The 23,980-nt window shown below is 33.2% G+C and overlaps 2 protein-coding genes across 7 annotated transcripts in view; one reads left to right on the forward strand and one right to left on the reverse strand.

The window, feature by feature from the left end:
* LOC121117492 (alanyl-tRNA editing protein Aarsd1-B) overlaps positions 1–23,980 on the forward strand; it is a 392,734-nt gene that overhangs the window by 353,112 nt on the left and 15,642 nt on the right. The gene's annotated exons all lie outside the window — the stretch shown is intronic.
* On the reverse strand, positions 1,156–12,725 carry LOC121118809 (uncharacterized). Of its 6 annotated transcripts, none has more exons than XR_011780185.1 (7): positions 12,504–12,615; positions 11,860–12,242; positions 11,393–11,677; positions 11,050–11,341; positions 10,790–10,991; positions 1,802–1,942; positions 1,156–1,726 (listed from the first exon to the last, which is right to left on the reverse strand). XR_011780185.1 is itself a non-coding variant. In XM_071888588.1 (7 exons), the coding sequence occupies exons 1-7, from the start codon at positions 12,523–12,525 to the stop codon at positions 1,566–1,568; spliced, it is 1,254 nt and encodes a 417-aa protein (XP_071744689.1). In that variant the 5' UTR covers positions 12,526–12,616; the 3' UTR covers positions 1,156–1,565. The 6 variants fall into 6 exon arrangements, 5 of the variants coding, with proteins under 5 accessions (XP_071744689.1, XP_071744688.1, XP_071744687.1 ...); XM_071888588.1 differs by lacking the exon at positions 1,802–1,942 and having other exon boundaries at positions 1,156–1,599; positions 1,691–1,726; positions 12,504–12,616; XM_071888587.1 differs by lacking the exon at positions 1,802–1,942 and having other exon boundaries at positions 11,860–11,984; positions 12,099–12,242; positions 12,504–12,613.

A 23,980-nucleotide genomic window follows, 5' to 3' on the forward strand; every position in this document is an offset into this window, starting at 1 on the left:
ATCACTAGGCATACTGAGAATGTGGTTAAGACTGTCAAAAATCTCCAAGTGAAAACCAGAGGGAATTATAAATTAGACAGGCTTAGAGATTGAATGGAAAAATTATCGCTTTCTTTTCATTTAGATATTGTCTTTAACAATTTGACATATTTGATCATATAATTATAGGGATCTGTGTGGCTGATGTAACAAATTTGGGATATATTGATTAAATACACGTTTATATTAGAATATTATATTTTGTGTTAAACATGGATTAGCTATTCAGAATAAACTTCATATATACGAGAAAAATTTAAAAATCTAATTATAATTATATTATAACAAATATATCACATTGGACATACAAATTCAAAATGTCATAATATGTATTTGTTAGTCGATAATACTTAAAATAATGATTGCATGAGCACATAGCTCATAGGACTCATAGCAAAAAATTGTTAGAGCGGATCAGGAGCAATCAAAGGAAATTACTATGTACATCCATTAATGTTCGATTTCTGGAAGTCTACTCATAAACTGAAATCTTTATTTATATTTCTATATTTCAATTTCTCCATTTATAATAAATGAAATAACAGTCTTCATTGATGAACACGGATCACGAATTCGGATTTTACAGTCAAGAAGGATTTACAATATCATTTTTGAATTTTATTTCTATCTGTTTTTCATTTTTTTCTCTTTCTATATTTTTATGTGAAAAATAATACTGTTCAGGTTAAGCAATGGCTTGAAAAGTGTTATGGGAATTCAACTCAAATGCAAAATAAAAATAAAATAACAATTAAAAAAAGCCAATTTTGGACAAAAAAAGTGGTTTTTCTTTGTTAATCCCAGGACTTTTCAGCCCATGTGTAAATACTAAACAGTTTGAGAAAAAATATTAATATGACTTTGTAAGGATGAGCCAGAGAGTACAATAGTTTCTAGAGCGATACCTGACTGAGCTTTAGCTACTCACACTCAATGTTACATTCAATACACCTTCCAAATTTCATTAATATAACTATATTGCTAATTTTAAGATCATAAATACGAATATGATATACAACAATGAGCACTATATATAGAACACTTTGTATACACGCTCGATGCTACATGCAAAACTACTGCAAAATTTCATTGATATGACAACATTGTTATTTATTAGATCAAAAATTACTGTTTTTCATTCAAACATACAGTATGCTTTATTAATATAGATAGTATTCTACAATATTAAATAAATAAAGTCATATCCCCAAAAATACATAGTAAAAATAATATCAAATTTTATTTAAGTGATAAATGATTGAAAATGTGTATTTTTTTATCAAATTTCCATTATTTGTCCAAGTATTCCGTTCCGATGGCCATTGAGGTAATTACACTATACTGATACGTACCATATTATTTTTTGTTAAGTTTTTTCTGATAAAAGATTATTTCCAACATTAAATATATTAGAGATAACATGTAACCAATCATTAGCAATAAGTATATTTCTATAATACTGTTAATATCAACGTTTGTAGATTCGATGGTTTCTTTTGATGTTTTATCATCTTGATAGATCTTATCTATGATTCCTCTATTTCTAAGTGAATGCATAACCTTATTAAATGACCAAATTAGTGGAGAATTAATTGGAAATGCATAATAATAGCTGTCAATAGCCGGATCGATGATATCAAATTCTTCATACCTTACTTTGTTGTAATAGGATAGTTCGATGAAGTGCCTATAAAGTATGAACAGAATTTCAGTAAATAAGTTAATTTATAATCAAAATTAAAGTAAAGTGCACTGCACATACAATCATATAGATAGTCTTTCAATGAATAAAGCAGGGAACAATTAAATGAAAATGAAAGGCGTTGGTTTCGTTTGTTTTTTTGTGCTTGATGCAAAAGAATTTTTCTCATATTAATAAACTTCATGCAGTAAATTGAAATACCTACCCATTTCAAAAAAAATAATTAGTTATTTTTAAATAGAAAGTTTAACCATAAAACAGTTATAATTTCAATGATTAGAATATGTACAGTAAGGTAATGACAATTTTTTTTAATGTGAAATAACTCACAAATGATGAAGTTTTATGAGTAGTTAAAAAATATTTGTAGTATTTTTTGAAAATTAATCGATAATTTCCTCCTTCCCGTGGAGTAAAGTTTTGTATAAATCAATAATTTTCAAGTATATATTTATATAATTTTATTTTTATAATTTAAAGATTTTAAGGTAAATAATACAAAAAATGATTTTGACAAAGAAAAATAATATTATTTAGTTTATTTTTTCCTGTACACTTCAAATTTAAAAATTCTTCTGTTTTTGAACTTTGATGTATCTCCTCCATAAGTTTCAAGAACTTGAGCTGCATTTTGGTTCAATCTGGGAATGTCCATTCTCAATTTATCACCTTTCCAATGAGTTTTCAAACTCTTTATTGGTATCACGTGTATGTGATATCAACAATTCCATAAAAGTTTATGAATTGTAATTTTGAGTCTAAAACTAATCATCTGCCCAAGAATTAAAGATGAAATCACATTTTGTAACTAAGACAGTAAAACTTTCTGGCAAAAGGGGGAAAACAACAAGTGTACATCATTGTACGTGAATTTCATCTTATCTTACGTAATTTTGTACGCATTATCTACTTGAGTTGAGGACAATGAGAAGTATTTTATAAAAACGATCAGCCTAGCATAATTCATGTAAGTACTTGAAATGGCCGTCCAGGGATTTTGCTTCTGTTAACATCATCTATATTAACCTGTTATAGTCTTTTCGAAGTTACTCGCAGTTCATTGATATATTTTCAATAAATGAGTTACTTAATTCAGGTTTGATAGATGGCTCGGAAATAAGGAAATTTATGGTATGTTTCAAAAGGTTATCAAGAATGTGGTGTTGACAGGCAATATATTGTGGCCTCTGAATGCCTTTGCATAAAACAATCTCTTGTATACACTTTACTATCTTATTTGAATGCCCAGTATTTACTGATGTTGTTTCACAAATTATCATGCGAATATAATTTTCCGGCATTGTAATCATCAATTAATTTATCCAATTCATTATATACGGCCTTGGCAGAACTATTTTGATATTTTAAGACCACAATTTTGATTTTCAAAGTGGTTTTTTAGCATAACTATATCCTTTTAGTCATCAACCATCAAAATGACTGACTTAGAGAGGATATTTTATTTCTTTGTTCAATCATAGTTGCGAGAACATCATGTGTCTTATGGATCAAAATACTGTTTCTGCACTTCAGTAAACTTGATGTTTCAATTTCTGCTCTCCCTTTATTTGGGTTGTATTGTGGAGATGAAAACAATGACAAATAAATTGAACACGACTCAGGCAAAGAATCATCGTTAAATGAAGCTGTACAGTTTTTGAGCATAAAAAAGTCTTATACTTCAAATGAGATTGCGAAATTAGATTGAACGTAGAAAAACGAGAACGGTTGTGACAATTAAGACACACATTCAGTTGTAACAACAGAATATTATCAAAAGAATCTGGAGGTTATCTACAGGGAGAAGCCTACCTCGATGGCATACACATGCAATAAATGACAGTTATGCAGTATATCCTGTTTGTATTGATTTTGTTTTATTTGAACAACTGTTTGAAAAAAGGGGCTGTTGTTTTTATAAGGAGTGACAAACATCATGACTTCCGACAAGTTGCAAAATTTGAGGAGATAATTTTCCAAAATTTGCTTTACAGACAAAATATTGAGAAAAGGGAAGCACATAATATTTACGAGTCTAGAATCATTTTCCACTTGTTTTACAATGGCAAGTGACTCAGTAGTAATAAAGAAATCAGGCTTGAGCTTGAAGCTTATATAATTATCCGTATAGACCGTATATCACGCAGTCCAACTTATAAATGGAATTGAATATAAATATGATGGAGATAAGTGATTTCTGCATTATATACATTAAGAACATTGAAGAACTAATGGAATAGTTTTCTTAGAGTAGGAGACGAAGCAGAGTTGACTCTTAATAATTTCAAAGAAAGAGCTGTGGATGAAGGATGAGAACTCTCTCTACTTCTCACTGGGTATTGCATTGGATTTTTCTATCGTTTTATGGAACTTCTTAGTTCTTATATGTAGAAGTATAAGATGATTCCGTGGAAGATCTGGAGGAATGTATGTATAGGGTAATAATTAACCCTGTCAGAAGTCACTATCACAGACCTTAATATGAAGAGGCACATCCATAATGAACGATCTTTCCATATAAGTTCCATTAAGTCTTTTCTTGGATCAGTACAGCTTTATAGTCACTTTATGAAGAACTTATCGGAAGAGGATTCCCCCTTGCATGGCTTATAAAAATAATGTTATTTTTACAAGGTCCACGCAAGCTCAATCAAGTTTTAACAATATAAAGCGTTCCGTATCAAATGCACCATGTCTTATACATTATGATCTTTCTTTACATCTTCTTCTAACTATAGATGCATCTCCAATTGGTTTAGGAGTGATACTCTCCTAACTGGAAGAAGATATGGAACGCCATGTTGCCTTTGCATCACGTAAATTGTCTACGTCAGAAACAAATTATTAACAAAGAAGCAACTGTAATCATTTTTGGATTGCTAAAAAATTGAGAGATATTTCATTGGGAGAAAATTTATGATCAAGACCGACCACCATCATCTACAATATATTTTTAATCCAGGAAAAGAACTTCCTCCTGTAGTTTCTGAACGGCTCTCATGGTTTGCCATAAAGATATTAATGTAAATATGATAATATATCATATGTAAAAGGATCAGCTGATATTTCTTATTTTTATGTATATTAAGTAAATCAAGAACTAAATTATGGCCCCAGAGCGTTATTACAGATATTTCAGTCGGTTTTTGAGGTTTGAAATTGATTATATGACTATATGATTAAGTATATATATTTTTCATTTAGTCTGTAAAGTGATAAAATCGTTTCAATTAATTGCTATGATGTTGGATACTATATCATTAATGAGGCTCAATTTGAACAAGATAGAAGGAAGACTCGAAGGCATGGTAACTGAGAGTAGTCTGGGAATCTTTAAAATAACTTAAACTCGGCAAAGATGGATTCGGAGTGTTCTGTTCAAACTGTTTTGGTGATCTAAGGATTTATGTGTATTAAGCCAAGAAGAACATCATTACCTTCTCCATTCTCGTATTTTAACAGCAACTTTAGTATGTTAATGAATAACACAAGTTTGAGTTAGGAAGAGTATGGAACTCAAATAAACAAGCAATCAACTATAATTAAATGATTATATGATTATTAATCATATATTTTAATAATAAAAATTAAATAATTTAAAGATTTCCGATATCAACTATTTATTCAAGAGTTTATTCGGACAATTTCTTTAATACTCTTTTGCCAGGTAAGTCATTGTTTGATCTGTAATTCATTATGGAGCTCAACACGCTTATCTTGCTATAAAGATTGTTGCAATTGAATTATTTATTTTCAAACAAAAGTGAACGAGAAGTATTCCCAGAACAGTAAAAAAACATTCTTAATTTCTTCTAATTCCGAATTTTTAAAAAAATCATCATCATCTCAAACAGAGAATCATGACCAGGGCCGTACGTCAGTATTGTGCTTTGTCCGCTTCAGCGGACCAAAAAAACAAAACCTTACTCAACCGTCCACCAATCATATAGGTATGTAAATATAGATGAATTAAGTCATAATTAGTTATTAAAATCTATTATATATATGTAACTTATGACCAACTCATAATAGTACTGAGTCATTATAATAAAATTACATATTTGTAGCACGTCCACCCAAAAGGAAGCTAGATAATTTTTCTCAAAATTGAACATGGAATACATTTTCCAACAAATTATAGTTCATTTAAATGAAAAAATGATTCTGATTAATCCTTTGGAGGCACCACAAATTGTACTTAAAGTAGCCAAAATTCACCGGCACATTTATAGAATTAGTAAATTAATAAATTATATCTCTAAGACAATTTTGGGCCAAATTAAGTCAGATAGATAAAACGGAGGTTTTAAACTACAGTTAACACTCTCGGGTATCTCAATTCATCGCAGAAATTTGAATTCAAATCCTGTAATTTACCGTAATATCTCTTATAAATATTGCCTGTCATTTTATAAATATAAATGATTGAACCTTTGAATATAAAACGCGTTTTCCGCTTCCCGTGATACATTTCTGATAATTAATAAATTACTGCAACAATCCACTCTAAAAAGTACATAACTATTATTTATGTCCCTTTTAAGCAGTAATAATTTAATTTATCTTGTATTCAATGAAACAAATTCTCACGCTCTTAAATATTTCAAGAGTACTCCATACGAAAAATATTATGTGCGTCTTTTTTTTTTTGGCTGTAAAGTACTTCATATTTGCAACCAGTAACGGTAAACGTAATATCTAACTCAAATATCAACTCAATGTGAAGTACTTTAAATCCATACGAAAAATGTTGTGTGCGTCTTTGTTTTTTATTTTTGGCTGTGAAGTACTCTTGAAATAATTGCAGTAATTTATTAATTATCAGAAATGTATCACGGGAAGCGGAAAACGCATTTTAACAGAGAGTTGGTGATTTGCTCTATCTGTCAGAAGGAAATACAGAAGGACAACTTTAATGATCACAAAGTTAAACTCCAAAAGAATGACCCCAGCTGCAAGTATTAAGTGAAAATTGATCATAAGAAGCAGAAAACATTGCACTTTGCTGTTAAGAAAACTTCCTCTGCTACATCCTCATCCTCAGTCACGGCCTCCTCCTGTCCCGATGACCCTGCTCCAGTTGAGGCCTTACTGCCTGAACCAAGATCTGAAAAGTCCATTTCTGCTGAAGAGAAAGTTACTGCAGACACAGAAAATAATGGCGACTCATCAAATTACCCCCGCGGACGGATTCCTCATGGAATAAGACACTTCCTAATCTCGATATCGGACCAATCTTCTCTCCCGAGCAGCTCTCTGTAGTCAACAACAACAATATTCCCTCTGCAGAGGACTCTGAGACTAGCGACAATGTCCAAGGAGGTGAGAAGAGCAAGACTGAGGAGATGGAGTTTGTGGACGGAGGCCCAGAGTACCCTGTCGTCTTCACGAGCCAGCTGGGTGACCCGATACTTACCGGGCGGGAGCCAAAGCGGAAGGACATCCAGACCAGAACCAGAGTGGAGACTGAGCGGGAAACTGTGCCTAAAGTCGTGAGAGATCATCCTCTACAGCCCAAGTTACAAACATACAGTCCTCATATAGATGACAAATACTCCAGAGACTTTCATTATGATGGGTTCCTTAAGTTCCCGTGGCTAGAATATGACGAGTTTGAAAAGTCAGCCAAGTGTTTCGCCGGTTCCAAATTTTCCATTTCCAACCTTGGGAAATTTGAGTTCAAAACATGGAAAAACAGTTCCTCGTTGAAAGTTCATTCTAACAACAAAAAACACAAACCGGCGATGATGACTACTGGTTCTCTGTGATTGTTGATGAGACATCAGATATGTCAAACACGGAGCAGTTCAGTCTGTCACTGTGATATCTGACGAGTGAAGGCATCAAGAAAGAGAGCTTCCTCAAGTTTGTAAAAGTTACCCAGACTGACGGCAAATATTTGTTTGAGAAGCTTCACGACGCTGACAAAGATCTCGGCCTTAACCCCGCCCGCACTGTCTCCCTGGCCGCGGACGGTGTCTCCAACATATCCGGCATCAAGAAGGGTCTTGCCGCCAGGTGGAAGGAAGCAGCCCCACTGTGTGTCTACATCCACTGCTACGCCCATGTCCTCAATCTTGTAGTCAAGGATCTTCTCTCAGATATAACCCTGTTGAGAAATACAATGGGGACAGTACAAATTTTATACAACTTCATTGAAGGGTCACCAAAGAGGTCAGCAATCTACAAGTCAGTGAAGATAACAAGTAAAGATGAGGAGCATGCCAAGGTGATGACCCTGAAGAACCAGTCTGCTACCCGCTGGAGTCTCCGCTACGATGATGTACACGCTGTATCTCTAGGGATGGTCAGAATCATGAAGACCCTCATAATAATGAGAAAAGATAAAGATACATTGTAGAGTTCAACAGCAACTTCTCTGCTCAACAGCATCTTTAGTCACGAATTTGTTTTCGGCATTGAACTGTTGAAAACACTCCTCAGACACACATCAAGCTTGTCAGATGAACTTCAAGGCTTAGAAAGGTTGACCTAACTAAGCCCCGGAAACACGTCAACCTAGTGATTAGGACTCTTGAAGATCTTAAGAATGAGAAAATCTTTGAATCAATCTGGAAACTGGCTGAGTTGAAGTCGTCTGAGATGAAATCAGTATTTGACCAGGAGGACACAATTGATTTGGAATTCAAGTAGGCGAAGATTCCAAGGAGAATAAAGTGGAAAGGAACAACTGAATCCTACTTCCGTGAAACACATTTCGATGTTGCAATCAATAAGATTGTATTAGAGCTTGAGAGCAGATTTGCCACCGACGATACAAACATCACAATGAATCTCATTGCAATCGTCAATGACAGTGAAGTGGATACCTGTGTCATTGACCGTGTCGCCAAGCACTACAGACTTGAACTCGAGCAGCTCCAGTCAGACCATGCAATCTTCCAGCAATTCAAGGTTAATATTATAATGTTTCATTTTGCATTATATGTTTAAAATTTATGTTTCTCTAGGCAGATATTGACACAGAAGACATGGTTTCGTCACAAATTGCTGCGGAGTTAATAAGGTCGGGAGTGTTCCGCCTGATGCCGGAGCTATACAAGGTGATCGTTATCCTGGTATCAATGCCCATCAGCAGCTGTGAGGTAGAGCGGTCATTCTCCTGTCTCAGAAGGCTCAAGAACCACATGAGGACCACCATGGACAAGGAGAGGCTCTCCTCCCTCACCCTCTTGAACATGGACAGGGTGATGGTGGACAAGGTGCTCCATGAAGACATGGACAGTTTGATTGACACCTTTGCGTCAAGGAAAGAGAGGAAAAACTTCTTCTTCTAATCATGATAAAGAACACATGCATTTTTTTCTTCATATTTTTCAAACACATCACCATGTATACATGCGAGTTAAGAGCATCAAGACTTGTGAACATAATTTATTTTCTGTCGATGTAACCGTTTCATGGTATATTATAATCTCGTACATTATCTCCATCCGTTATTATTTTAAAAATATTTAAGGAGGTTTAAATTGTTTGACTTAATTGTATAGTTCAAAAATTTTCTCTCATTCTTGCACCGTACATTTTATACTCCATTATACTCCTTCCTTTATGAATAGGTCGGCATTGACTTTCCGTCTAGAGTTTTTCCTTTTCATTTTATTGTTCCCAATGTTTGCCTCAAGAAAATAATGGTCAGACAGTCCATTGGACAATATTCTCGCAAGATTTAATCTATGCTGTAGCATTTGCCCTGTTTAAATATCCCACGTTCACCACTGAAAATCAACCGTACACCATTGTAAAGCGGACCGAAAAATCTTCCTGACATACGGCACTGGTCATTAGGATTGACGTTTCTTTATTCGTGATTTCATATATAAAATTTGTTTCAGTCACCTTGGCTTAGATCAATTTAATTTATTTTACTTCCATATTGTCTATTGACTATTATAATTCATGAAAACAAAACTTGAAATTGAATTGAGAGTTAGGATTCAATTTAAGGTTCACCTGGATCTCTATAAAACCTATGGAAACTACTACCAGAGGACGAACCCTTTGGCAAATTGGAGCAAACCTAAGCATCACCATATTTTAACATTTTATTAAAAAGTATATAGCTATAATTTATGAACAAATATAGATTATGAAGTTTGTCAATATAGATCACTAATCCCAACTGTGGAAAGTATATTCAAATCTGATCACAAGTTGAATAGTCAGTTCCTCAATGTTAATAGAACATTGCAGTTCCTTCCCTTTAACTGACGTTGAAAATAACATACCCCCTCATCTAAAGCAATAAAGAACTCTGTATTTTAGTAATGTGTGTACATCTTTAGTTAATAGACGCATTGTGATTTAATAGAAAATGGCGACAAGTCTAGGACAATAATTAGTGCTTTTACTTATAAGTTATTATAAACAACAGTAATGACATGTTTTTTAATTGTTTAGGAATCAGTAACCAGTAAAAATGTAATCTAAATTGTAATCCTACTTTATTTAGGTCTCTACTTAAAATGCTAATAAAATTCAAGGCAAGTATTTGTCTAATTTTGGTTTCGGATCTGGATCCAAAAGTTCAAGTATCCAAAATGTACTCGAGTATTGAGATATAAAGATCCGAACTGCCCCGGATCCGAGAAAATGTGGATCTGTCCTATCTTTAATGACTAGTAGGAATCTGGAAGTCCTAAAATTTAGATATCCTAAATCACGTGGCATAGAACAATTTTTGCTGAATGTCGTTATCATCAATCAATCTTCAACATCAAGGATATAATGTTTAAAAAAAGTTTTACTTCAATTAAGAATAATAGTAAATTATTCTAAAGCATGAAAGATACTTAAATGGTTCAGAACTATTCAATTGATTAGCTGAGATACTTTAATATAATATTAGTGAGTATGATGCCTTGCAGAGGGGCTTTTGAAAATTGGGACGTTCTACAAAGGAGAATAATAGTGAGGAGAGTAATTTTAACTCCTATCTTTATAGACGATACATTCATACCTATTAGTATTAATGGAATAGTTTATACATATTTGTTGAAAAATTATTCGAGGAATGAGTTTCCTTACTGAATCATTGATATATATGCGACATACGCAACCTTTCCATTTTTTGCTTTTTCCAATCCTTCCATAATAGTAGGAACACTAAATTTTTTGGGATCATATGTATCCAAAAAGGCTTGGTTATCATAAAATCTTCTTTTGAATGTAGTTATTCCGTCTTCTATATGAATTAATCTCCAACTAGAATCTGCCAGAAAATCTGAAACTGTTTAGATTTGATAAAATTAAAAGATAATTCTAATATTGATAAATTAATGTACTACTTTTATTAAATTTAACTTGTCCCTTTGTGGATCCTAACATAACTAGAACACTACTAAAGTACGCATACAATATGACAAACATAAAGGACAGGCTTGTAATTAATAATCTATAGCTTTGGCTTTCAAAATAGCTCTCTGTTCTACAAAAATGAACCATTCCAATGAACAATATTGAAATTACAAGAACAGTAAGCAGCAATATCCAAGTTTTCTTTGAAAATGCACGGAACAGCGAATGCAAATCCTGTTGTCCTGTATTGTAAACTATAGCCCCAGTCGTGAATGTGGAACACTTAAAAAACAGAAAAACTGAAATTAAAACAACTAGGTGTCACACTATTACCTTAACAAAATCCACGATCTTGTTTCTCTTTTCCGTCCATACGAGAATAGGTAAACCAAAATCTGATATTCCATATGCCATATGTTCTAAGAGGGTCACTGGAACTTTATTTTTGACTTCAAAGCCCCATTCAGTGGACTTTGTCATGTAGCAAGAATAGGTAAAATTTAAAATGTTTGCAATGATATCAGTTAGTTGTATTGTCTTGCCAGTACAATTACAAGGGGAATCAAAACCCTGAGAACAATTCATCTCCAAATAAGAATACCAAGGACGGCTGTAAGTCTATCAAAATTGATATTAGTATGTACTTTAGATCATGAGATGAATGTGTTATATTTTAAATCGATTTATTTAGTTTGGAGTGAGTATTGACATTGATGATAAATTTAATTTCAGTTTGTCATTTGAAATCCACTCATTTCGTTTTTTGATGTAGATTTATGTTTAAAATACTAACAGATTACCTTAAAATGTATACCGTTGAAATTGAGATAGTCTTTCTTTATTTTTCCATTCATATCATATTTTACACTCCTTATGATCGGTGAATGATATTTACCAAACAAATTAATTTCTAAAACAATATCATCTATACAAATCCAATAAAAACTCGTGAATATAGGTATATCTGAGAGAAATTTCCGAATTTGATCGTTTGAATAAGTAACGTTACCCAATTGAACAAGGAATAAGTTTTCAGTACCTCGATTTTTCGAAAATACTTCTATACTCTCCATGGTTTCATTTGTTAATTTCTTCCAAATAATGGCAGTAGGAAAGTGTCCCAAAGGTTTTTTCTTGGTTTGAAGCAATTGGATTTTCACGTTCACTTTCACTAAGGCCCTTACTTTGGGAGGTAAATCAAAGTATTACTATAATTATCGTAACTTAATACCTTAGCAATATACCTTATAGCAACATAAATTAAGAGGGGATTGAAAACAAAAAGAGAACAAGAGTATGAGCATATAAAGGAACTCCGTTCTATAATTTTTTCGGTTCAAGGTCACAAAAAATATACAGAAACAGTGCTAATTTTTCAAACAATCTTCAAGTTTGATAAAAATACTTTATAAAAATATATGTTTGAAAAAAGCTTTATCAATACCTATTGGCTTAATTTCATCCATAGCTACATGTTTCTCCGGAAAAAAGGTTAATTTATTGTATCCTGTTTTTTGAAATAGATCTGTAAAGTTGGTTTTACTCCTTTTATTACAATAACAGCTGCACAATTGTAGCACAAAGATTCCCAAAAAGCGCATAACTATTTTTCCTCGAAATTTATTAGGTGCAAATTTATGGTTGTGTTCACATGAGATACCATTCAGCCACTGATATATATTTTATGAAGTAACTACTATAGCTAACCAAGGATAATTATTAATCTAACATTAAGAGTAACAAAACTGCCATTTGTATTGTCAACGAATATGAATTTTTTATTAGAGCTAAAGGAATAGCTGTCTGAGGGTGAGTAATTCCCTTTTTTTTATTTTTTTGCTAAAAAAATAGTAATTATTTAGAAATATGTAAATCCTTAAATTATTAAGTAGGGTTTATGGTTAACATAAAACGAATAGATGTGCCTTTCAATTAAAAGCTTTATATTTTTCCATAGACAAGTTGTTATTATTTTTCCAAAAACTTTTTATTGTGTTACTGCTTAGCATGGATTTACTCTTTCGAGAAAAAAATATATCTGATGTCTAGAATAGAAGAAAGTGAGGATATTGGGCTCAAAATCCACTATAAAGCATATTACTCTGCTTATATAAGTGGTATTGAAGTCCAGAATATGACAAATTTCCCATTATTTCAGCCATTTCTCCATCTTTTAAAGCAACCAAATCCATCATGAAATACTATGTGCTATATAAGTCTCAAAAATAAGCTTTTTTAATTCTACCTACACCTTAATGGAGCCAATGTATCCCTTTTGCAATTTAATAAGGCGAAATGAAGCAATGTGTTATAGTTACATTGCAATCAATTGACTAAAAAAACCAAAGATATATATATTCAGTGGATACATAGTATGATCAACTACTGAGCAAAGGGCTGCAAAATCTTTTTCACAGAAGAGATTAACCATATAAGAACCAATTCCAAGGACTTGGTGTGAGTCTTCAAATTATCAGGGGGGACCACGTTAATTTTTGGTTTACTAAACTGGCAAAAATCATACCATTTTCATAAATGCAATTGACTTTGACGGTGTAATAAAAATATAACCAATCAACTTATTTCCTTTAGCTTAAATTGAAATTATTATACATCTTTATACCCAGAAATAAAATCATATACAGACCTTGAAATACGAGTTTAATTTTTCTCTAGACGGAGCCGGTTAGTCAAAGCAATTTATCCCTAAAGAAATAACTGAACAAAATTAAGCTTGAATTGGGTCTCACGTTAAGTCCAAACCCTCGACCAGCTCGTATCTTAGTAAAAAATTAGAATGTAAACCGAAAATTAACCTGGTCACCCTGAACATTCATTTTTGCTTGGGAGAAAAACATATTAGATATCACAACCTATATAATTATATAGGTTGGTGATAACATGACATTTCATTAAATAAGCTGTGAGCAGCTATGAAATGAAATAATAAGTACAAGCTCCCCCCTCCGTATATAGCAAAAACATATAGTCTCGAATTACTCTGATTCTCAATTCTACTCCAAGTTCAACAGGAACTGACACTCTTAACTCCACAACAAATCTTCGGTGTTACTCTTCGTCTTTCACAAGGTTAATAGAAATACAATGTTATACTATAACGCGTATACGACTGATGTTTGACTTCCACTACGCTTTCAATATTAACGTCATAGTAGATGTGTAGTTGTGTTTCTTGTCAAAATTTGTTTTTCTTGCCCAACAGTACAACAGATACATTCAAATGAAAATTCTATAAATATTGACGTCATAGCCTATGAGTGGTTGCGTGTTTTGTCAAAATCTGCCCGTCTTACCCGGAAGTCGTTACAGTACATGAGATTGAAAATTCTAGCAAGCCCGATTATATAATCCTGGAACCTTGTATTTCTTTAACCTTGGTCTTTCACACATTAGTGAACATTTGTTGTTCTCACGGCGCTATCTCGCTAACAAAAAAAAAATACCCTATGTATTTTGTTGTCAGCGTTCGATTCCTTCTTCACCCTTGATACGTGATATGTATTCATAAATACGTAAATCTATTTCATAATTTATTCTATTTTATAAATAAACAAAGTATTCAGTTATTTTTTTACAGATGTTCTGTTTCCAAAAGAACAGGAATACCATTTCTTGTTAATCCCTCGTCGTTCGTATAATATAATATCTTATCATAATTCATAACTACTCTTTCCATCAAATATTACTAAGTAATATTATAATACAGTATGGAATAAAATACTATATAGATTTTAATAATATGTAATTTATTTTAAAAATGGTGAAGGAAAACTATGACAGTGATAGTCAGCGAGTATATAAGATATAAATAGCTGTGGGATGATTGACTTTTTTTGGCTAACTACCAGATGACTTCGCGCCTTTTTTTTTTTTTTCTTTTTGGAGGAAAGTTTGCGTGATACAATAAAGATGACGACATGTTCTTTATTTAAGAGCTTTTGGAAAAAAAATATTAAAAAAAACACATTTTCAGGTTGCAATTACAAGTATCTTCCATAATCATATTTATTTCATTTATTCATATATTTTTGTTTAGAACCTTTTCCATACCAAATGTTTATTACTGCATACGTAAGATTTTAATCAAATATAGCCTTATTATGCCGTTATTTTGTTGAGCTTCATCTTTGCTATATGACACTGAGTTTTTCTAAATTCAAATCTAAACAACAAAAAAAAAACGAAATCCTAAGATAAGTTGATCAATATTAGTACACATAAATTATAATTTAAACTGTTTATCCACAACCACTGGAATTCGATTTTTATATAGTTGAGATTACTGTGGTGATGCTTCTTTTGTAGATACTTTCCGACCGTGAGATCTTGCAGGCTGGGGACAAGTGGGTAGTTCGTAGAGTTAACAGGGTATTTAGTATTGTTTATGCTTCCATCTATGCTTAGGTTTCCTTCGATAGTTATTTTGCTTGGCTTAACAGCTACTTCTGCCCTTGTATTTGATTGAGAAAAATGAGCTGATGAAGTCATGTACTTTATGCCCCACCTTTCAAGTAACTCTCTTGTAGGAGCCGATGTATATTGTAGTCCTTCGTCTGTTACTATCTCCTTTGGGTCATTCGCGATTTTTTTTAGGAAATTCCGTTTTAATTAGCATAATCAGTGTTTGTAGAGTTTTCTTGTCCAAGATTTGGTTTCTTTTATTTCCAAATCCTCTTGTGGTGGATTTTAGAGATATATTGATATCACATCCAATGCTAAGTTTCTTTGTTAGTCACGTATTGGATATGAACTTCCACATAACAGTTCGTTGTTTCAGTTGGAAAAGAATATTGCGTCCTATCATCCAAAAGCTTAATCAGTGGCTTGTGATCTGTTACGACAATCAGATCATCACATCCTTGACTGAAGTATTTTTTCTGATTTAAAACAGAAGAACTCCAAGTATTTCACCCTCAATAGCGGCAAATCATCTTTCTGTATCAAATAAACTCTAGGAGTGTAATTTTTCTACCATTTTCAATAATCTTTTTCATAAGTCCATATTTTGAGTTTTTTTACCGGTTTGATCCCGTTGATTGGGTAATTTCTTGACACTGAATTGATTGTTAATATGATTCTCCTGTGTTAGGCTCTTCTGGATGTTTCTTTCTAAATTCCAACATACTAAGCAGGTGCTGTGGGTTTGTTGTTTCGCTTTCCTGGTCCTTAGTTGGCCAATTGCAACTTGATGACACATTTTGGACATTTAAACTATCCCGTCCATGGTTTTGCTTCATAAAAGAGGAAATAGCAGCTTAGTTTCAAAAAACCGCTAATGCCTTTCTAGCACTCTATCTACTTTCTATGAAGGCTATCAATTCCGATAATGGTTTCCGTTCGATCCCAATATTGTCTAGTTTCTACATTTTTATCTCAAGGTCTGATGGGCTTTCTATAGTTATATTGCAATATGGGTACAGCCTATACTTTATATCCTATTTGCATGAACATTTCCTCTGGTAAGAGCATGTGGAATGTGAATGATTTCCATTTTGCTCTGGCTCTAATGCTACGAATTTTCTCACCGTGGATCTACTGCATGCTCTTTAGTTTATTTTGGTTCACTTGATTGGTTTCTTTATATATGGTTGACTCAATCTTTAGTTCTTCCATTTTCAGAAGATTCTTGTTTTGAATGGCGTGGTTTGTATTGTGACTTAAGAAAATTTCTAATGCGACTAATTAGAGCTCATTGGATATTGTCTTGTTGTATCCCAATCATTGAAAAGTTATATCTGCCTCCATTGGGACTATGGATTTATCATATAAAAGTACGGACTTTACTACGACGATGATAAATCCGTGGATAAATATTTACAAAAAAAGTGTCCTTAGATATATGTTGATAATTAAATGGAAGGACCATAGTTGAATTGCTATTTTTCTTTACCACGAGATCCCATTTTCATTCTCCTTACTGTATTTTAATTGTTTACGTTTCGCCAGTAAAAATAGAGATAGGATAGGCTTTAATATCCCCTCAGAATCAGCAAATGATTGCTTAAATCAAGATAAAATTTGCACAGTAAATATTTGAAAGACGACTTCGAGGAATGTAAATATTGTATACATTACAAAAATTTGTACAAAAAATTCATTTGTACAAAACATTAATCTTCCTCCTACATTCTCCACCATTGGTTATGGATAAGAACTCATTTAAAAAGGATTAAGTATATTCATGTTTTATTACACGAAAAATTTATCAATTTGCTATTTGAGAACTATACCACGGAAATGACGGATTAACTAAATAATCATGTTTCTGTAGAGTATTTTGTTGAGAAATAGATATTAGTGATGCAGAAGTTAGCATTTTTGACAGCCAACCCCACCCACTATAACAAAAATTAAAATACTACACAATTCGCTGTCAAATACAGTATTTTTAGATATTGATAAATTTTTTTAATAGAAAAATATGATTTTTAACATAGGTCAGCACAAAATCAAAAAAAAAATGTTGAAAAAGAATAGAAATGTAAAAAAAAAATTAAAGTCTGGGAATAGGGTTAATATTTTTGGCAATCAGAAATTTTAGAGAATATTTCAAAAGAAGTTTTGAAGGTAAATTATATTTTTTTTTTTTTATTGAGTGGAAACATGGATTGTACAAGTGATTTCTATTTTAAGAGAAAATTTCCCAATAATTAATTGAACGGATTTGGTAGGAGAATTGATATATGTATATCTGTTTTATTTTCTTGATTTTTATTCAGTTAATATTTTATCCATATTTTGTTGCTGAGATTTTAATGTTTTTAGATTGGATTTATATACATTTGTGTTTGCTACGTTTAATGTGGTGAAGGTATTTTAAACTGAAATATTTAATAATATTTCCTCAAATGCAACTTTATCAGAATTTTTTAGATAATTCTTATATATTATTTGCTATATTAATAAAGGTATCCAAGAAAAAATTAAAAGCATTGTTAACGAGTTAGAACTTTACTCATACCAAAAGAAAAAGTTTGGCATTTTAATGAGTGTAAGATATTATTTTTTTTCATTAAAAAGTAATAATTATTTCGAAACAAATAAAGTTCAATTCCAATAAGAGTCATTGTAGTAAATAATTCAGAAATAATTATTTATATTACTTTATGTACGGTCAAAAATTGTAATTAAAACTTATTATACTAGAAGGCATTAAAAATACTATTATCATGTCTAGTATTGTGATAAATACTGAGTGGTCCATTCAAATTTGAACACTTTGAATTTTAATAATAAAAAGATTGAATTTATTCATTAATAATACAATTTCAACAAAATTACAACATTAAATAGATGTGTGTCTGAGCTCCCTTATTCATTAATGCATCCACCCTCAGAGGCCATGATGGCTTCCAGACAGCTGAAGGTCTGGCACCCACTGTGGATGTATTTCTCTGTCATGGGTTCCCATTGCTGGCTGACAGTGCCTACGAGGGGCTTGGCGTTTGGAAGATGCAGGCCTTCTTCTCGAGATGCACCACCCAAAAGGTGTAGTCGATAACATTGCCATCAGGGCCGTAGGGGGGTGACAAAAGGGTCAAAAGGAGTTCAAAAGAATTTTGCAACGGATGGGTTTCTTTCATTGCTGGTATCAAAAGTGGCATTTCCATCCTCACAAGGCTCTTTACACACACTTTTTTGATATCTTGACGGACAGTCTGAAGTAAAACCCTGAGATCTCTTGCATGGGCCCTCATGGACTTGAGAGGATTGACCTCGCTGTTTTCTTTAACTCCTACAGGTCCAGTCTGACCTATTCAGTAGCATATTTTAGATGAAAGCAGCTTAGTTTTCATAACGTTTTATTAGATTCCCTACAAACAGTTCAGAGGAAGGAAATATGGGCAAATTCCACATCGTGCCCATCGAATACATAGACAGGAATTACTTCGATGTCGATCTCCAATTTTCACTTTCGGTCCAACTAGGACTTCCATTAATGACACATGGTTACTTATAATACTCACTCCTCAAGAATTAAAGAAAAATGATGCCAACTTTGAAAAATAATAAAGACTGTTCTTTTTGGTAAAAAAAATGTACACTCTTGCAAGATTTTTTAGTTAGCAATCTGAGCACCTTTTATCTTATCTTATATTATTTTTATTTGAAACTATTATATTCACGAACTTATCTGACACTCTTGATCTCACTTCTTTAGCACATCAAGAATAGAAGTAGCTACAATAATGTCAGCAGATCAACTAGTAGGCCATTTTATGGATTTCAGGCCTATATCCCAACTTCAAAAGCATATTTTTTAACATGCTAAAATCTGAAAACAATGATATTAATTAGAAACAATGAAGAAAAAGAAAGAATAAGTAAATTTAAAAACTTTTCGCTTTATAAGGATACCATTTTTTTGTTATGTTGACATTACTGTTTTTAAACTGGGGGACGTAAGAGTTCTTTAGAGGAGGGCGCCAAACCAGAAAAAATAATTGCAAATATAAAACCAATAAAATAAAAATCCTAATATAGGAAAAAAATAAATATTAGTAATATTCATAATGATGTAGATTTTGTCCTCATATTGATGGAAAACATCCCGATTTCCGGTGAAGCTTCGGCAGTCTTTGAAAAAAGCTGAACGAAAAGCAGCCAGAAAAAATAAAGTTATTTGCACATTTAGCACTTTAAACAGAAAGGCAACTGAGGCAATTTGAGAAGGGATTTGTGTAAGATCAAAGGAAAAAGGCGGGAGCGAGACATATAGTATAAGTGAAAGAAGACCCTTGTTAATATCAGCTACATGCTGTATGATTTTAGGTGGATAAAATGAATTACAGATAATAGAGAGGCATTTAAAATACAATTAGTACAGAGAAAATGTTATAATTATATTTAAATTAATATATTATTTTATTATGCATTTTTAAATCAATTGACACCTAAAATAGGTGAGGATTCTTCTTTTAGAGGGAGATGTTAGCAACATAACGACCTATAAAATAATGAACAAAAAAGAATAAAGAGCACACGCAACCACCGTTTCTCCTCGTCTAATTTCACAGTTCAACAAACTTGGACCTTTTTTTTACATAACAAATTTCATAGCAGTTTTCTAAATCTAATTTTTTTTTAGCACGTAGTGTTTTCGAAATATAGTGTTTTGAAATTTCATCAATATTTTGAGATAATCAAGTATGACATAGATCAAACTTTATGCTAAGATTATTCGAGTTAGAGGCGTTGTGAATGTGTCTTCCTTTAGGTGTGCGGGAATCAGTTTTTGATTGGGGAGGAGGCAATTCCCTAATGGGGGTAACAATATGTTTCTAATGCATCAAATCAAACTGACTTTTACATATCCTTGGGGTCTTAAAAACGTGAGGTCCACCTTTCTGAAAGCACATGCTTTTCAGGTGTCCAAGAGCTACTTGGTTAAGTTTAACACCTTGCCCTTCTGATACATCTGGTGACTGAAGTGATTTGCTGAGCCTGTCACTTACTTTGAAAACTGTGATACTCATGAAAAGACAAATGATGAATTCAAAGAGTGTAAAAACTTCTAAGAACGGATTTGCTTTAGATTGTGTGTCTCTGTCTATGACAATGTCTTCTATTGTGATCAAGGCTTCATTCAGAGCAGTAGCTGCTCTTTGATGTTGCTCAGAGCTTTCTGTTTCACGTGTGGGGTAGAGAGGCTGGACATGAGTCTACGGACAGCCAAGAGCTTCTGCCACAGTCTTAACTATGGAAACTCTCTTTGGGGAATCTCTAAAGAAGTTTTTCTTCCCTTCACTGTTATGAGGAAGTTTCTAAACTGGGAACATGCTTGATCATGTCTTGCACAAAAAGATTGACTGAATGCATGAAGCAGTGTGTTGTTGTGATGATTGGTTCTTCTTCCTGCTGCCTAGTTGCAACGCTAGTTTCCTTGTCTTATCTAATATAAATTTATATATTTCTTCAGAAACGAAGAGGCTCTGTCAAAACATACTGTACGGCAAAGGCTTAGTGGAAGATTGTACCTCATCAAGGCATCCTTTGTTGTCTTGAAAATATATTTCACATCGCATTGGTCTAGGGAGTATAGTTCTAGGAAGTTTTCGTTCAAGTTATCCAATGCAGTCAGAACACAGATGCAGAGCTGCTCCATTCTTGAGACATTAGTAGTTTCATCTGCCAATATAGCGAATGGAATGGCATTTATTTCTCCAGCTAGCTGACACATTACTATACATTGTGTTCAAAATTTATTCTTGTATTTGATTTGATGTCTTAGAGGTCCTCCGTTAGAGCTCATTATCCTAGCTTTTGACTCCTGCATAGTGAACTTGGAGTAATGATATGAAATTACTGTTCTGATCACTGTGTCCTCTGATAGCTTGTCCTTGCTTCACCAAATACTTCAACGTAATTATTATTGTTGGAAGATACTAGGTGTTTTGTTTACTTTCTTCTTACACATTGGTATCTAGTCTTCTTGCGACATTCTCACCCTGCCAGAGTTTGCTCATCTTGCTCAATAGTCGATGCCCTTAACTTTTTTGTGTTTCAGGAGTTTATTAGGAGCAATTTTTTAGCTTCTAAAAACATTTTTGCTGAAGCTTTTTTTATACTTGGGATTGCAGGAAACATTTCTTATTTTAGTTTTTCAACCAATATAGCAGAATGCAGCACCATTTCCCTTATTAGTCTCTCAGTTCCATTCAAGCCGTTCATACCATTCTTTTCGAAATTAGTGCGGTATTGATTATTTTTGAATTCACATGTTGGCTGATTAAATCTTTCATTATTTAACTAATAATATTAATTTCTTTTGTTCCATTTATTATCAGTTTCACTCAATATTCATTATCAATCAGAGCCTTGGCACGTCGCCTGAAGGTCATGCAGAAGTTGATGGCAAACTCCTCTGACAAGTTGTCCCATGCCGCCAATATGGAGTACTTCAGTGAGTCCATATTTGGTTTTGAGGTTCTGTTGGTTTCTCTCTCCAAAGTGCCCCGCATAGAAAAGTCCAGTAGATTCAAATCTGGTGAGGAAGAGGGCCATATCTATTTGGCAGAATACATGATATCTAATCAGAACTTTTAGGATTTAGTGGACGTGTGAGAGGGGGTGCCACCCTTAGTCCACACGTAGTTATCCTACGGATAGTTGGACATCACCATGGCAAGATGGTATACCTATAAACCTTATAGTAGGCATCCTAGCCGATTTTCTGTGCAGCCTAGATTTAAAATAGAGGGATCTTCTTTTCATCAGAGGCCGCAACACCGAGGACCAATATTTGGGGTGGATATTTGGTGTGGTAAACCCATTGGACCACTTCTATTGTTTCTGCAAACTAGTGGTCGTTCCGGTGGTTGTAGAATTGGTCAAAATTGGAAATCTTCTTATCCGAGAAAATTTTCACAAATAACCAATTTGCCTTGAGCCATGTGAGGATTTTCTTGTACCTCTCAAGCCTCCTGCTTTCATATCCTCAGTCAGAAAGTGGTATACGGTGCTTGTGAAAGAAACTAATCTAGTTGTGCTTTATATCCTTCCTGATGGTCACAGGAGTAACATTGAAGTCGTTGGCGAGGCTATTCATCGACTTTGTGAGATTATTTTCCAAACTTTATAAAAACTTCTTTTCCCTCTTTGAATTGTGCCTTCACATCCTGACATTCAGGAGAGTTCTCTCTATTTTTTTGTCATCTGGGCTAACTGAAAAACCAGGCTCGTAGAACACTTATAAATGTCCGTAATCTTCATCAAATCAACTCCAGCATCTATGAGAGTTGAGATGCGCTACCTTTTTGCTTATTGCTCACTCATGATCATGAAACGAATAAATTATGAGCATAGTTTCCTTATGTAAAAAGGACTGCAGAAACAGAATATCAAGACCACTAAATCTTTTGATAGTAATGAGAAACTAAACATTAATTAGCAGTCCATATTTTGTTGCCCTACCCGGTATATATATATATATAATCCAGTGGACGCCTCCGCGAACATATATGGTGTGGCGCCCATAGTTTACCTTGGTACCCTAAATTACAACCAAAGTATAACTTGTATTTTTTCTTTATATCTGATGTAATGCTTCGTGGCTGGGTTTTAGTTGTGAACTGGCCACATCTGTAATAACATTTTTCTGAATAATTTTTGCAATGTCTAGACATGTTGACGGACCTGAAGACAAGCAGGATGTAAATAAGAATTTTTCACAATTCCAAATCTGCTTCATTTACTCATTTAGCACATTTCATTTTTAAATTAAGATCAAAGTGTACATTTTTCTACGTCGCTATTTGAACCAGTTTAAATATTAAATATATCCATAAATCATTTATTTATTTTTTCTTCAGTTTTGCTAACGATGGTCGGGATGATCTAGATGAGTGATGTTTCGTTCGTGAACGTAACAACTCTATGAGCCGGCCCTATGAAGAGAACAATGGAAGCCAGCTCCTCGCCAATCAGCAGGAGGCATGCACTATTCTGGAGCAATTTGAGCAGGTCTCAGTTGAGATCAGTACAGACAAGTACAGTATACAAATTTTATCCCATTATTATTATTTTGTGTTGTTGTGGAATTACCACCATAAAAAGTGGATTAGGTATCACCAAAGATAATGAAAACACTTTTAAAAATCAGAGCATAATATGTAAGCCATTGAATCTTTTTCAGCACTGTTACAGCTTCCAAAATCCTTTGAATAGGTCTGTAGAGAATGACAACTGAGAACCAGACCAATATAACCACAACAAATGTGAAAGAGCTAGTAAATACTCTGTATGCAACCATGGACAGAAAGCTCCATTGAATGGAATATAACTCTGTTATGACAGAACCATAACTCTTGATCTGGAATTCAAGAAACTGGTCTTCAATGAAACTAAAGCACTTGATGAAGCTATTCAGAGAATAACTACTGTAGCAGGAAGGTTGAGCCA

This window comes from Lepeophtheirus salmonis, chromosome 5, assembly GCF_016086655.4.
Source record: "Lepeophtheirus salmonis chromosome 5, UVic_Lsal_1.4, whole genome shotgun sequence".
NCBI lineage: Eukaryota > Metazoa > Arthropoda > Copepoda > Siphonostomatoida > Caligidae > Lepeophtheirus > Lepeophtheirus salmonis.

Coding starts and splice junctions, on each gene's coding strand:
- LOC121118809 (XM_071888586.1), bottom strand. CDS start 12,660: ATGCGCTTTTTGGGAATCTTTGTGCTACAATTGTGCAGCTGTTATTGT. Junction 12,243..12,503: donor GGATGAAATTAAGCCAATAG/GTATTGATAAAG, acceptor TACCTCCCAAAG/TAAGGGCCTTAGTGAAAGTG. Junction 10,992..11,049: donor ACAAGTTAAATTTAATAAAA/GTAGTACATTAA, acceptor AAATCTAAACAG/TTTCAGATTTTCTGGCAGAT.